Source organism: Melopsittacus undulatus, chromosome 7 (genome assembly GCF_012275295.1).
Source record: "Melopsittacus undulatus isolate bMelUnd1 chromosome 7, bMelUnd1.mat.Z, whole genome shotgun sequence".
Lineage (NCBI taxonomy): Eukaryota > Metazoa > Chordata > Aves > Psittaciformes > Psittaculidae > Melopsittacus > Melopsittacus undulatus.
In genome coordinates, this window is record NC_047533.1 from 53,355,770 (window position 1) to 53,368,488 (window position 12,719).

Below are 12,719 nucleotides of genomic sequence, written 5' to 3' on the forward strand. Positions count from 1 at the left end.
TTTGTTTGCACGTTAGCTTCTCTGCATATACGAACATGCCTATGCACACATAGTGGACTGTAACAGTGATTTTACGGTGTTAAAAAATTTCTCCATAAAGAAAAGCAAACCTAATGTTTTATTACTTTTGTAATAGCCACACTAGAAAAACAGCTGAACTTGGCTTGTACAAATTGTTTATCATCTTTGATAAAACTATGAGAGCAGAAGAAAAATGAGATTTCAGAAATCACTAGAAAATAAAATCAAGATGAAGTTGTCTGTTCAGCATTTGATGGAAATTTTGTACAGAAAGGAAATTACTAGCCATAACTGAAGTACAGGAAAGAAACTTGTCTCCAATGCTCATCTAATTTTTCATCATCATACTAAGTCTGCAGATCTCTGAAGATCAAAGTGTCTGAAGAGTTAAAATAAACCTCAAACAAATAAATAAAAACCCCAACAACCTAATGCCTAGATTTCCTTTAGTGAGATTTAAACCTGAATGACTTCTGGAGACTACAAAATATTATTAATAGCAGACAAGAAAGAGTTCACGTCTGCCTTTATATTTTATCATAAACTTGCACAACTTCAGCTATGTCTGGAAGCCAAGCATAAATTAATCACAGAGCAAGCAGGTACTGCACAATCCAGTGTTTTCCTTGTCTTTGAACCTCTCGCAGCTTGGACAGATGTGCCACTCTTCACTATGCTGGAAGCAAACAGAATAGATGAGCTCCTGGAAATACAGCTTTCATACTCAGGCACCCAAAGCAAGGGGCTACCAACCATTACAATATTGCCCGAATTCAAAGACTGTGTATTACGGTTAAGAAAGAAATAGTTAGTAGCAATGGGATTCATGTCTTCTGCAAAAATCCAACTTTCTTTTCCCTTGTTTTGGGGCTTAAAAAAAAAAAAAAGTCCAAAATCACTCAAATGCACAAAAAGTTAACAGAATTCTCAAAACACTCAGACCATAAAAAAATAGAGAGCTTCTCTTCTTCAAAGACCTAGCAGTCAAAGAACTGAGTTCCCTTTAAGAGTTTAGCTTCTCTGCACACAACAGTTGTCTTGCACACATAATTTAGTGCAAGCAGCAGCCAAAGAATAATCTTCTGCTGAGATTAAAGATGACATTGTGACTACTGCATGAGAATCACTAGGTGGGGAAAATGAAAAAAAGTAGACATTATCATTGAAACGCACTGAAATACATTGAAAGTAGGCATTATCATTCTGTTTAAAGAAAACAAACACACAGAGAAGTTTTGCTATGGTAGCAAAGGGTCAAGAAAATAACACACAAACATCTGGAATTTTAAGAACTTGCATGAGGGCTATAAATATTATACTATCTCACTATAGTGGCACAGAACACAAAAGTGAGCAACCTCACATGTACTACATTGAAAACTGAAGAATACATAGAGATTACTGAGGACATACAGGGAAAAATAATTATCTTCTCCGCCAAGAAGTACACAAACAAACACAAAGTTGTACAAGAACCAACAGTCGTCATCTACCTTCAGCATCTTACCTGTAATTTTACTAATATAAAGTAAAGCCAGAACTATGTCCCATAACTTCTAGCTACCCTTGTTTCACTCTGTACATGGTAAGTATTCCATCCTTGAAAATTAATCATATCTGTGCGGAACACTGAGCAACTAAGAAGAAAGGAGAAGCTTGACTCTATTTCCAAGTTACTTTGCTAATCAGCAAATGGAATACATAAACAGGGATACATAAGAGCTTTTCTGCAGCTTATGCAAAACTGCGCTTTATTTAAGTTAAACAAATGAGAACAGCAACCTTCAGTTTCATGTTTGCAGCAAAGAGCTCAAGGCAACCTAAGGAGTTTAAACATTGAGACTTGAGTCTGGATCAGAGCACACTTTTGAAGCATACCCTCCTACCATGCTTGATTCAGAGAGTGGTTTCAGAGCACACAAACTGTATTCCTTCAAGATTTACCAGATGGTAGCATCCAGAACCTGCCTACTGCCCTGCCAATGGATATTTGGTCTTGAGCAGACTGAAGGGAAATACATGGAATCAGCACCCTAAAATATGTATTTGCTGTACACATCTGTTCCTACTAAATCACATTACTTTGTAATAAAGAGATAGCCTGGGAAAAGTCTTTTTCTCAGCACAGGTCATCCAAGGCTTTTTTAACCTCATCTGGGTTTAAAAATATGCTCCTGGGTGCCACAAAGACATGCTAGCACTGTGGGCAAAGGCGAGTACATCCAGACTACATACAAGTCATCCCCATGACTGAGCTAGCTGCCAATCTAGCTCAGAAAGACAGAATTTCCTGTAAGAAGTCCTACCCACAGCACCAGAAGGGAACAAGCAGGGGTGGAAGTCTCAACTGCAGCTGTCCACAGCTTCTTCCACTGCAGCCAGGGAGCATACATGGTTAGCTTCTCAGGGTGGAGGGCTCTTGCCCTACGGCAACTGAGAGCCAAGTATTAAGCAGACACTTTAAGGTCATAGGGGTGCTTTCTCCCATTGAAGGTTACAATAGACAACTGCATATTTTATTTTATTTTTAATTAAGACATATATCTATGGCATGAGAATAGTTTTGCTTAACATTAGCCAGTCTTTCTGCTTCCCACTGCAACAGAAGCGATGGGTCCCTAACTTAATTATACAAGGAGATGGATACTCTCACTCTTTCTGTGGTGCCCCAGGTGGACCAGAAAAATCGCATTAACAATCTAACAATGAAAACTTTTAAAAGAAAAGCTGAAGTGTAGTTATTAATGCAGTTAACATTACTACATCTGTGTGGCAGCATGAACTGAACTGACAGCTCTAGAAATCGTGACTAGCTAACAATAAATAATGCTGTCCTTGCAGCCAGACAGGATTGATTTTTTTGTTATTAATTTCTGCAGTTCTGTGAAGCACTGCCAGTTAAAAAACAAAAGGGAAAAAAGGAGCAGAGCAGGCCTGTTGGCTACTTCACAACAGACTAGCTGCAGAGCTAACACACAAGAAGATAATTAACTTTAAAAAAATTTAGAAAGGAAAGTAGTTTCAAAGATACAAACATAACCACTAACTCCAGTAAGTACAGATATGAATAGGAATGATAACAAAGCATGTTTTCTCTTTTCTGAGTTACAGGGTAGCAGGAAAAGCAGCTAGAACTTTGTGTAACTGCACTAAAGCAATCTCTTTACAGATTTCTCAGCCTTTGAGAAAGACTGAAGGCAACTCTGCATGAGAGGATTAAGCATTAGCAACAAGCCACATTACTAATTAAAGTCCTGACCCCCATCCCCATTTTATATAGGTGCAAGAGAATTTTTAAAGCTACGAACAAAATGTAACAATGCACAGCTCTTCTCCTAAAGCCAGGCATTTCCTGTAGATCAGTAGACTTTGCAACAGCATTCTTTTAATAAACAACTTGGCTATACCACAATTAAAAAAACTCCCAAACCTCTAAATATGTAATAGTAAAAGCTGCACTTAGGGACAGTTTAGCATTTAGCTCAAAAAATCTGGATTCCTGTATCAATGGCACTGATGCTACTCAAAAGGGAAACAGAGTAGAAAGTTCTAAGAGAAGAACAGTCTCAAATGCAGGTGATCAAAGGGACTTTGCAACTAGGCCAATAAGCTATAGTGCTTAGGAATTTCATCACTAGCAACTAATATTCCAAGAGGCATTAGAAGTGCATCACTTTGATCTATATCCCAATATGTGTCACCACAACAGGCAGGAAACACCTACCTAGAGAGGTAACAATAAACTTAAGTGTAGCCAAAAGGAGATGCCTGTAACTATAAATTTGAAATTGACACATAATTAATATTAAATCTCCTTGAAAGTGATATGAGAAATGTGATCACCAAAGGGGCAAATAGAGATAGATATAGCTGCATGTAGGAGAAATCTATCACCAAAAGCTGACAGACAAAAGCACATGAGAAGCACAGCAAGCTGCAAATATGCAAGTCATACTTCCAAATACCTAAGAAGGCTGACTGGCAAAACAGAAAACAAAACAAGCAGTACTAGGAGTACAGGACACCACCACTAGTGGAGGCTGGAGCATGGTGATAAAAACATCGGGCTTTAGATAACAGTAGAAGAAAGACTGGTTCATACTGGTTCTTACTTCACTCACAGAGCTCTCAAGCATGATGAACTTGACTTCCAAGAACCATCAAGGCCATCGCTACCACTGTTAACTGCACAGTATCAGTTCTGTGGTATTGTATGCTCACAGCTAATTTACAGTATGTGTTAAAGACTAATAGTTCTGTGTACACAGCGATGATTAATAACATGCATGAGTTAACCTCTAGCAAGATGTGTGCTGTTAATGAATGAACTTAACAGTTCTAAACCTTGAAACTAGCCCAATCTGCTAGCCTTCTAACCTTCTAAACACTCCTATCACAGCACTCTTCAATTCCATGGTATCTATCTAGCTATAAACACATATGCAAGTGCATATATTCAGTCCTAACACATATTTCTTCTGTCTGCCCATCTGAAGGTCCTGCTGGTTTAGGAGCCAAGCAATTCAGTTATCTCAGTGCTGTGCCTATGGTATGGTGCCCAAAACAATTGCAGGGTGAGAAAAAATGGCTATATGATGTTTCCCATAACATTATATTCTGTGAATTTATTTCAAGTTTGGCACAACACTGATGTAGTGACAATATGAAACTAACACAGCTTCTAGGCAGGAAAGCAGCTAGCTTGGGTCTGGGTCTATTTGCACTATAGAGAGGAACTTGAAAGAGAGAGCATCCATATGCACAAAAGAAACGATCTCAAACCACAATGACGTTAGAAATGTTTGCAAGCATATCAATGTATAAGCCAGATGCCTCATCACTAATTGGTGACAAATGCTCTCCTGAAGACATTACTCAGTAGTTCCAAATGCAACAACTTGCGCTTTCAAACTATAATCCCTTTCTAGAAGCGCATACTATATAGCAAGTTTAATAGGTGTTAGCTCTTCCTTTTTTTCCTTCATAGAAGTAGGATGAAGTGTCAAACACTGTATTAAGTTAGAATAACCCTATACTAATCACGTCTTGCTCTCATAAGTGTACAAGCAATTTTCATTGTAAACACAACTATAATAAATCAACATTAAGATTAATAATGTGCCTCAAATCCAGTAAGATTTGCACAGTACGAATTTGACATTTGTTTTTTTTCAGCCATTAGCTCATTAGTAGTAATTTGCCCATTTATGCAGAATTGAATCTTAACACTGATCCTTTCAGAGCTCCTTGTAGAAATGTCTCCACAGGATGAAGCTACCCTCCCACTGAGGATGGCATTTGATCTGTTTGAAAGAAACTCATCATCCTCTTTCACTAGATACTGAAGACTCAAAACTCTCTGCTGCTTTTGTTCTCAATTAACTCAGCCTAACTCATATTTAGCTCAAGATCTTTAATATTGCTTTTAGCACGGAAATCTGTATGAAGTACCTACAAGAAACTACAAAAGCAGCATAGTAGAGCAAAAGGTTGAAATATTACTAAACACTTTTTCCACATCTACAGATTTTATATTGTATGCAGCCATCATATCTACTTTTTAATAGCAAGAAATAGACTATGATATCCTCAAAGAGCAGGATTCTTCTGTTTTTACTTCCTGGAAGAGAGTAAGCTAAGAAATAAGCATGTATCCACTATTATATTTCAAATATAAGAGAGACACGGGCACGTGTTCTGGGCTGTCACTGTACTGCCACCAAACACTGCAGCTAACTACGCAAAGAACTTGGTTCTATACCTAAAAAACATCCCTCAGCCATCAAGATCAATACTGTTCACCTCAACTACTTCTTGAAAGTTACACCCCTTTTCTATTTCAAATGATTGTTTTATTTCTGTGAGGGGAAAGGCAGTCACAGGACGACAATATATGCTAAAAGGAACACTATGAGAAGACTTGCAATCAGACTAAAGATTACTTACAGGAATAAAAATACTCCTATATAAAGAAAAGCATCGTTGGACAATATATAAACAAGTCTGGACAAATGGCTAATCTTCTGTCATAGCTTTGGAAGTAAAGCATTGGCAAGAAACTAAAGGAAAACTCTTCAAACACTAAATGCCCAAACTAGAGACTCTCACACATGCTTAGGAAAAAAAAATTGTTAGTTTATTAATGCTACTTCATTTTACTACATCATTTATCCTTGCTAAATGCAGCCTCATTATGGCATATGGATTTCTCATGTGAAATTCCAACGTAGACTTGATTCAAAGCAGAATATGCTCAGCCCTTGAAGTTCTGCTCATACACAGCTCTTCAAGTCAAATCATGTAAAACCTTCAGCCTTTTGATGACTTGCACCTGTCTTACAATATCTTTTAAGAATCCCTGGCTACTCAGAAATTGCTTTCCCCCCTCTAAAAATCCCTTTTGCAACATAGTTTTACTTCAAGTTTGCCAAAAACACACCAACAGGAAGTATGGCATAAAGAAATCTAATCCAATCACTAAGCAGACAACTGTGTAATGCAGTCAAATAAAATGTACTCATCCAAATCAGTCAGATCATGTTTTCTCCAAACTAGTAAACAGCTGCAGACACAGTCTGTTTCCTATCAAATGTTCCGTGTATAACAAAACTATACCTTGTATCTCTGACGGTTCACTAATAATTTTTCAAAACCATGACTTTCAAAGCATATGACAACAATGTTTTTGCTGAAGAAAGCAATAGGCTCAGACTGCTCAAGCCACAAGTTGAAGACCCGTCCAGAAACTCTATCGTAGATGCCAAAAGTCTGTTGAATGTCAGTGTTTGCCAGCATTTTTATTATTACGAATACAAGTGCAGATCAACTTCTTCAAAGAAGAAACACACTTCAAGCGTGACAGAGAAGGAAAAGCTCTCAGCTCCTACTATCACAGTGCAAAAGCAGAGAAAACTCCTTTACCACTGTCTGGAAAAGGTATCCCAAAGAATAGATGTATTTAAAAGATGGAGAAGCTTAAAATATAATGGCACATCTTACATTCGGGTCTGTGGCATCAACAGTGCTAAAATAATTAGCAACTTTGAAAAGCTTGTAAAATTTTGACTGCCACAAGCATGAAAACTACCCTTAGTGAGACTGTTGAAGTACAAAACTCCTTCTCGTAACTTTTTGTGACTTATTTTCAATTCATTCACAAGAAAATTTCCTTGCATGCACAAGGCAATACAGAAGAAGCCTGCGGGACCAAGACATATTTTCAAATCTCTGAACAGCATCAAACTATTTTGAGCTTAAATCAGGTATTTACTATTTTTTGCTTGACTACCTAAATGAATTCCTAGCCCTTTAAAATTTAACTGACTCCTAAACATGCTGATTTTGCACTAATGTGACTGTTATAAACTAAAATTAAGTGCATACTTGCTCTAACCCAGAGTAACAACAAACGGAATAATAAATTGGGAATTAAAAAAACAGGAAACAATGACCCAGACACTAATCTCTCATGCAGAGAACAGTGGAGACTGGTGTAGTAAAAAATGGGACATCAATGACTAAAGTTTTATTCTACCCTATCCTATCCTAAAACTCTTATCTATGGCTGCAGTCTGAGTTCCCTGTGGCACAGAACTCCAAAAGAGTTTCCCTGCTGTCATTGTGATGCCCTGTGGAAGCACAGTAAAAGAGATTTGGAGTTAATGTCACTTTTAGAAGCATTAATTGTAGTTATGATGTCCATATGGCATAAAATCCTGAATAAAACACAGAAAGCACTCAAGAACTGAGGGTTCCTTCTCTCCATCTGGTTACCTATGGTAAGAATTGGAAAGAGTCCACTTATTTAATCCAGTTGAGAGTTCTTGAAATTTACCTGATAAAGAGCTCTAACAGCAGCATATACTCCTTCTAGGATCCCAAATATGCACCACTAAAAAGAGAAAATAATCTGCCCATAAATTACCAAACACTTTCATTACCCTTTTGAAAGTGAAGTGGAACATGTTAACTTTGAGGAGAACAACACACTGTCTCTAATTATTGGAGACTGCTGTCACAGTATTGTTAGGTAATGAATAAATTCTTGAATATTGTAAATAATTATAAATCCAAGTTCTAGAAAGAATTTGGTGGTATGCCTTGTAATATTATTTGCTACACTGTGACAGAATAGATAAGGTAAATGGTTAGAGCTCTGATTTCCAGTATTCAGCCCCGATGGGCAACTGATTCATTAGAATGAGAAAACTTGGTGAGACTCAGATTAATAGAAGAAATAACTCCCTTGGATTTCTTTTTTCTAAATATAATTCGTATATTAAGGAATGCATGCTACGGTTGACACATGACTTCAGGAAAGATTAACTGCAAATAACTAGCAAACAGCTGTATGGCCTGTTTTCCAGGATGTATGGAAAGACAGACAGTCCATAATGTAATGTCTTGAATTTCAGCACTAACATAATAGAAGGTTTCCTGCTGATTTTACATCAGCTTGTGGTACAGGTGCAAAGGACTTAGGTTACTGGCAAACATAAGGAAAATTAATTTAGAAACCAGAAGAGCAGCTTCTCACATTCCACAAACAGTTTATAAAATTAATTGCAATAGCATACACATCAACTCCGGATGTGTAACCAACTATGCTATCATTGACCAATACAATCAGAATACATGGAAAAAGCCAAATATTTCCCTCCAAAGGCAATTGATACAGACAAATCATATAACCAGTAACTGGGAATTGGCCCATCCAAGTTATTTCTGGAAATTTATGGGTCTCACATAAGAACAAAAAATGCCTGTTTTTATTGAAAGAAAAAAAAGTAGAGGAAAAACATCAATCTTGAAAGAAGCTTAATCTAAAGTGAACATAATTTACCTTTTAGCTACTACTGCAAATGCTGTAATTTACAGTAGATGAATCACTAATGTCTCTTAAAGCTATGAACATTCATACAGGCTATATTTTAGCCCTATGCCTTAAGTGTTACAGCTTCCTGAAGAAATCACAATTGGCTCATTAATAAGAAAAACCAGATACCAGAACAATTTATTTTAGTAAAAACTCTCACAAGCCAAGAGGAAAAAATAAAGCCAAGGTTTAGGCATCTACTGTCAAGAAAGCCACAGCCCAAATAGCTGAAGAAACTGTCATAAATTAAGTAACTTCTTTTAGCACATAAACCCCCCCAGAACTGCATACCCTAGCAAACTAGCTAGAAAGGTCTCAAAAATCTTTTTGGATGACACAAAACACATCCGAGTACAGAGAGAAATAATGGATATGCATATAACCACAACTGTTATTTGAGAAAGTTTTGTTTATAGAACTACAAACAATTTTTTTCCCCCTCAGAAAGGTTCTCTTGCCCCTTGCAATACTAAAGCTGCAGGATTAAATTGCAACAGAAGTTGTCAAGAGAATCTACATAAGTATACTATCAAGCAATTCAAAGCAAATTAAAACAGCTCCATGCATGCTTTCTCAAAACAGTCAAGAGGCAGCAGGCAACCTGGGTTGCTTCTCATCTGACACCAAGATACACATGTTCAAAGAACAGTGTGAGAACTGAGTGAAAAAGGAAAGCAAAGAGCTTCCAATGCTTTAACTATTTCTGGAACTTTCCGTAACAGTAACCTGATGCAAAACTGTGTGAAGGGCTGTAATCTATACCACACATGAAAAGCACTTTGCACCTGAATACCTCTCTACCTTAAGAAAAAATGGAAGCTGTATTTGCCTAACATTCCTCTTCAACACATGCCGTCATACAAGGTTAAGTTCACAAAAAGCTAACAAGCAGGCATGGGCCATTTCACATTTAGATTTACCTCTGCCAGACAACACTGTTAGCATCCTATTGAGGAGCTGCAAGGCTCAAAAGACTACAGATCCAGCATTACTCCTTTTATACAAATCTCATTTGGGATGAGTCACCTGAAATTTATCTGTATAGTTCCTGATCAAACACAGCCCACCTGAGATGCCCAATGTTAACTGGGAAGACACATAAAAAACTGTTAATTATTTTATTGAGTAATCATCATCTCGATGCCTTCACAAACATCAAGAGAGATGAAATCTAATGTTTGCTATAAACTTTGGATTTTTCTAAATGTGCTTTGCACTTATATATTTGTGTGCTCTGGAAATAACCAGTTAGCCTATGATGTCTTGCTATTCCAAACTGAAATCATGTTGCCCTTCTTCCACTCTTTTCATTTTCTGTGTTACATGTTCTTTAGGACAAGATGCCACTTCTTTGCTCCTAAGATACTAGTGACAGACTTAAAATAGCAGTTAACACTTTTAGCAACAAGTCTAATGAGAATTTTGTTTGTTTGAGTCTTTAAAGATACAGCTCAACAATTCTATACATCCCAGTATGAAAGCAAATATTCTTGACATCCAGCCTTTGGACCTTGTTTTGACCAAAGCCTTGCTGAAGCGACTGTATTAACTCAAATGTAAACCACTTTCTACCACCCTGGCATATGTATTTGACATCCTGTCCACTTTCTAGTTAATAAGTAAATACATTTTTGCATATGAAAAACACACACAAATTCTGTGCTTTCTAGTGAAAAGTTGTATTTCATCATCTGGCAAGCATACAGTCTCCAAATTAATTCTTAGGAGGATACTTATCCAGTCATAGGTCTGATTTTATTTTAAAGAAGAAAACCCAAAACTAGTATTGCAAGACAGACAGCATGAGTTACAAATGTTTCAGTTTTAAGCAAGTTCCCCATAATCCTTACGGCTTTTAGAATTGTATGGAAATAAGTACTCCCTCTTACAGGCATGTGTTTTGTCTGAAAAACAATGTCTTTAGGTTAAATATTAACAGAGTAAAATCTGTATAAACCAGTAAAAGTTGGAAAAAAGTTTGGGATTTTGCCATAGATGGCATGCAATTATGGCAAGTGGATCTGAATTTAGCTTGATACCTTACCTGACTGGCTTTCCTTCTCGTAGCAAATCTTCCAGACTCTCTTCACAGTGCTCAGCAGCTACCACCAGCCTCTCTAATTGAAAAAAGTATAAGAGGAGTAGAATCCAAAGAAGATAATGGGAGTACAGATTTCTCAGTCTACCTATTCGGCAGATATAAAATATTTCATATATTGCATGGAAAATTACACATAATTAAATATTGAAGGTGTACAACTTCTGGATATCACCACCATGGGATATAGAAGATTATCTTTCCTCCTTCCTCATGCAAAGCACTGTCAATCCATCTGTCCAGTAACCCCCTAACAAATGCTGAATCCCCCACCTAATGTCAATCAAATCTGACTTAAGATCTGAGGTCTCAAAGAAGATAAACATATACATATTTGCAGGAACCTGTGAATGGGTTGTTGAGAGACAGACTCAAAGTAACATCAGCTTTGAGAAAAGGGACTCAGAGTGAGCACATGAGTTTTAGTCCTGATGAACCAACTAGCACATCACTAGCCCTAGTATCCTTTACCCAACAAATAGTGATAGGCCAGGCAGGGATCCCACATGTTCCATAGATTGATGGGCTGGCTCTGAATATTGATGTTTACAAGAAAAATAACAATAAATTACTCTGCATAGGGTTGACAAATGAAAAATTCTGTCAGTGTCAGAATAATGAAATTTGCCATAAAATCTGCCATATTATTTGACACTGATTAACTGCTACTTAACCACTAGAAAGAAAACAGTCTCCTGACTTCAGGGTTAGACATTTTATTTGCTATCCTTCAAGTTACTTCAATTATGAAAAGATTGTTTCTCCTTCACATTTACACACGCTCACACTTTCATGTCATTGACTCTTCACTGCCAAAAAGGCCATGTTTTCCTATTTAGCTGTATCTTTTACTTACAAAATGTTAGCTAATGTTTCTTAACCTTTCACCCCCAAAGAATGATGTAAGAAAATCCCAGTTCCTGTTCCAAAAGGTACTAGAAAAAACAAGATGAATATTAATAGACTTTCTAGATCTCCTGATGGCAGAAAATGAAAAATATACAAGTTTAAGAGCAAATAAAAACACGAAGAACCCTGACTCCACAGAATACTTCCATGCTTGGAATCAGCAATATCCTAAAGATTTGAAACATCCTCTCATACTACATTCTAAAAGGGAAAAAATTACTTTCTTTACTTTATGAGACCCTGTAGCTAATCAAACACATACAATCCATTTTCATGCGGGAACATTATGATTTAAAAGTTAAAGGTGGCAACCACTTAAATTGTCACAGGTGTTCCAGCCTTTTTGTGACAATTAAGTGCTGTATTCCTGCTGAGCTTGCAATAGAATAAGATCATCTGGAGTAGAAAAAAAACAATGAACAACTGAAGCCTATTCGAGTTAAGTGTGTGATACCAGTTACTAAGAAAAAAAAAATAAACTTGTACTAGAATAAAGTAATTGTTAGCGGGAGAGATCTTAAAAGAGCTAAAATAGAAAAAAAATAAATAACGGAAGCTTGCAGCCAAGACACAAAATAACTGCAATAGCAAGATCAGCTGCAACGTACAAGAAACCTAGCTATGACATGAAAATGTTCACAATATTAGAACATGGGTGTAAAGCTCGGCGTCAAATATACCTGTATTTCAATGTCCTACACAAAAACATGGCACAGCAACTGAGTAAAAGAATTTTAATGAGGTATAAAAAGAAGAAAGTTCTTGGCTTTTATCACTTAGCATATCATAGAACAAAAGAGGACAGACAATCTCTGC

The 12,719-nt window shown here is 36.8% G+C and overlaps 1 protein-coding gene across 1 annotated transcript in view; it reads right to left on the minus strand.

Moving 5' to 3' along the window:
• TBCK (TBC1 domain containing kinase) overlaps nt 1–12,719 on the minus strand; it is a 100,723-nt gene that overhangs the window by 82,589 nt on the left and 5,415 nt on the right. The window contains exon 3 of the mRNA XM_005148639.3: nt 10,941–11,013. Within this exon, the coding sequence (XP_005148696.2) occupies nt 10,941–11,013 (73 nt within the window). The remainder of the gene's footprint in view (nt 1–10,940; nt 11,014–12,719) is intronic.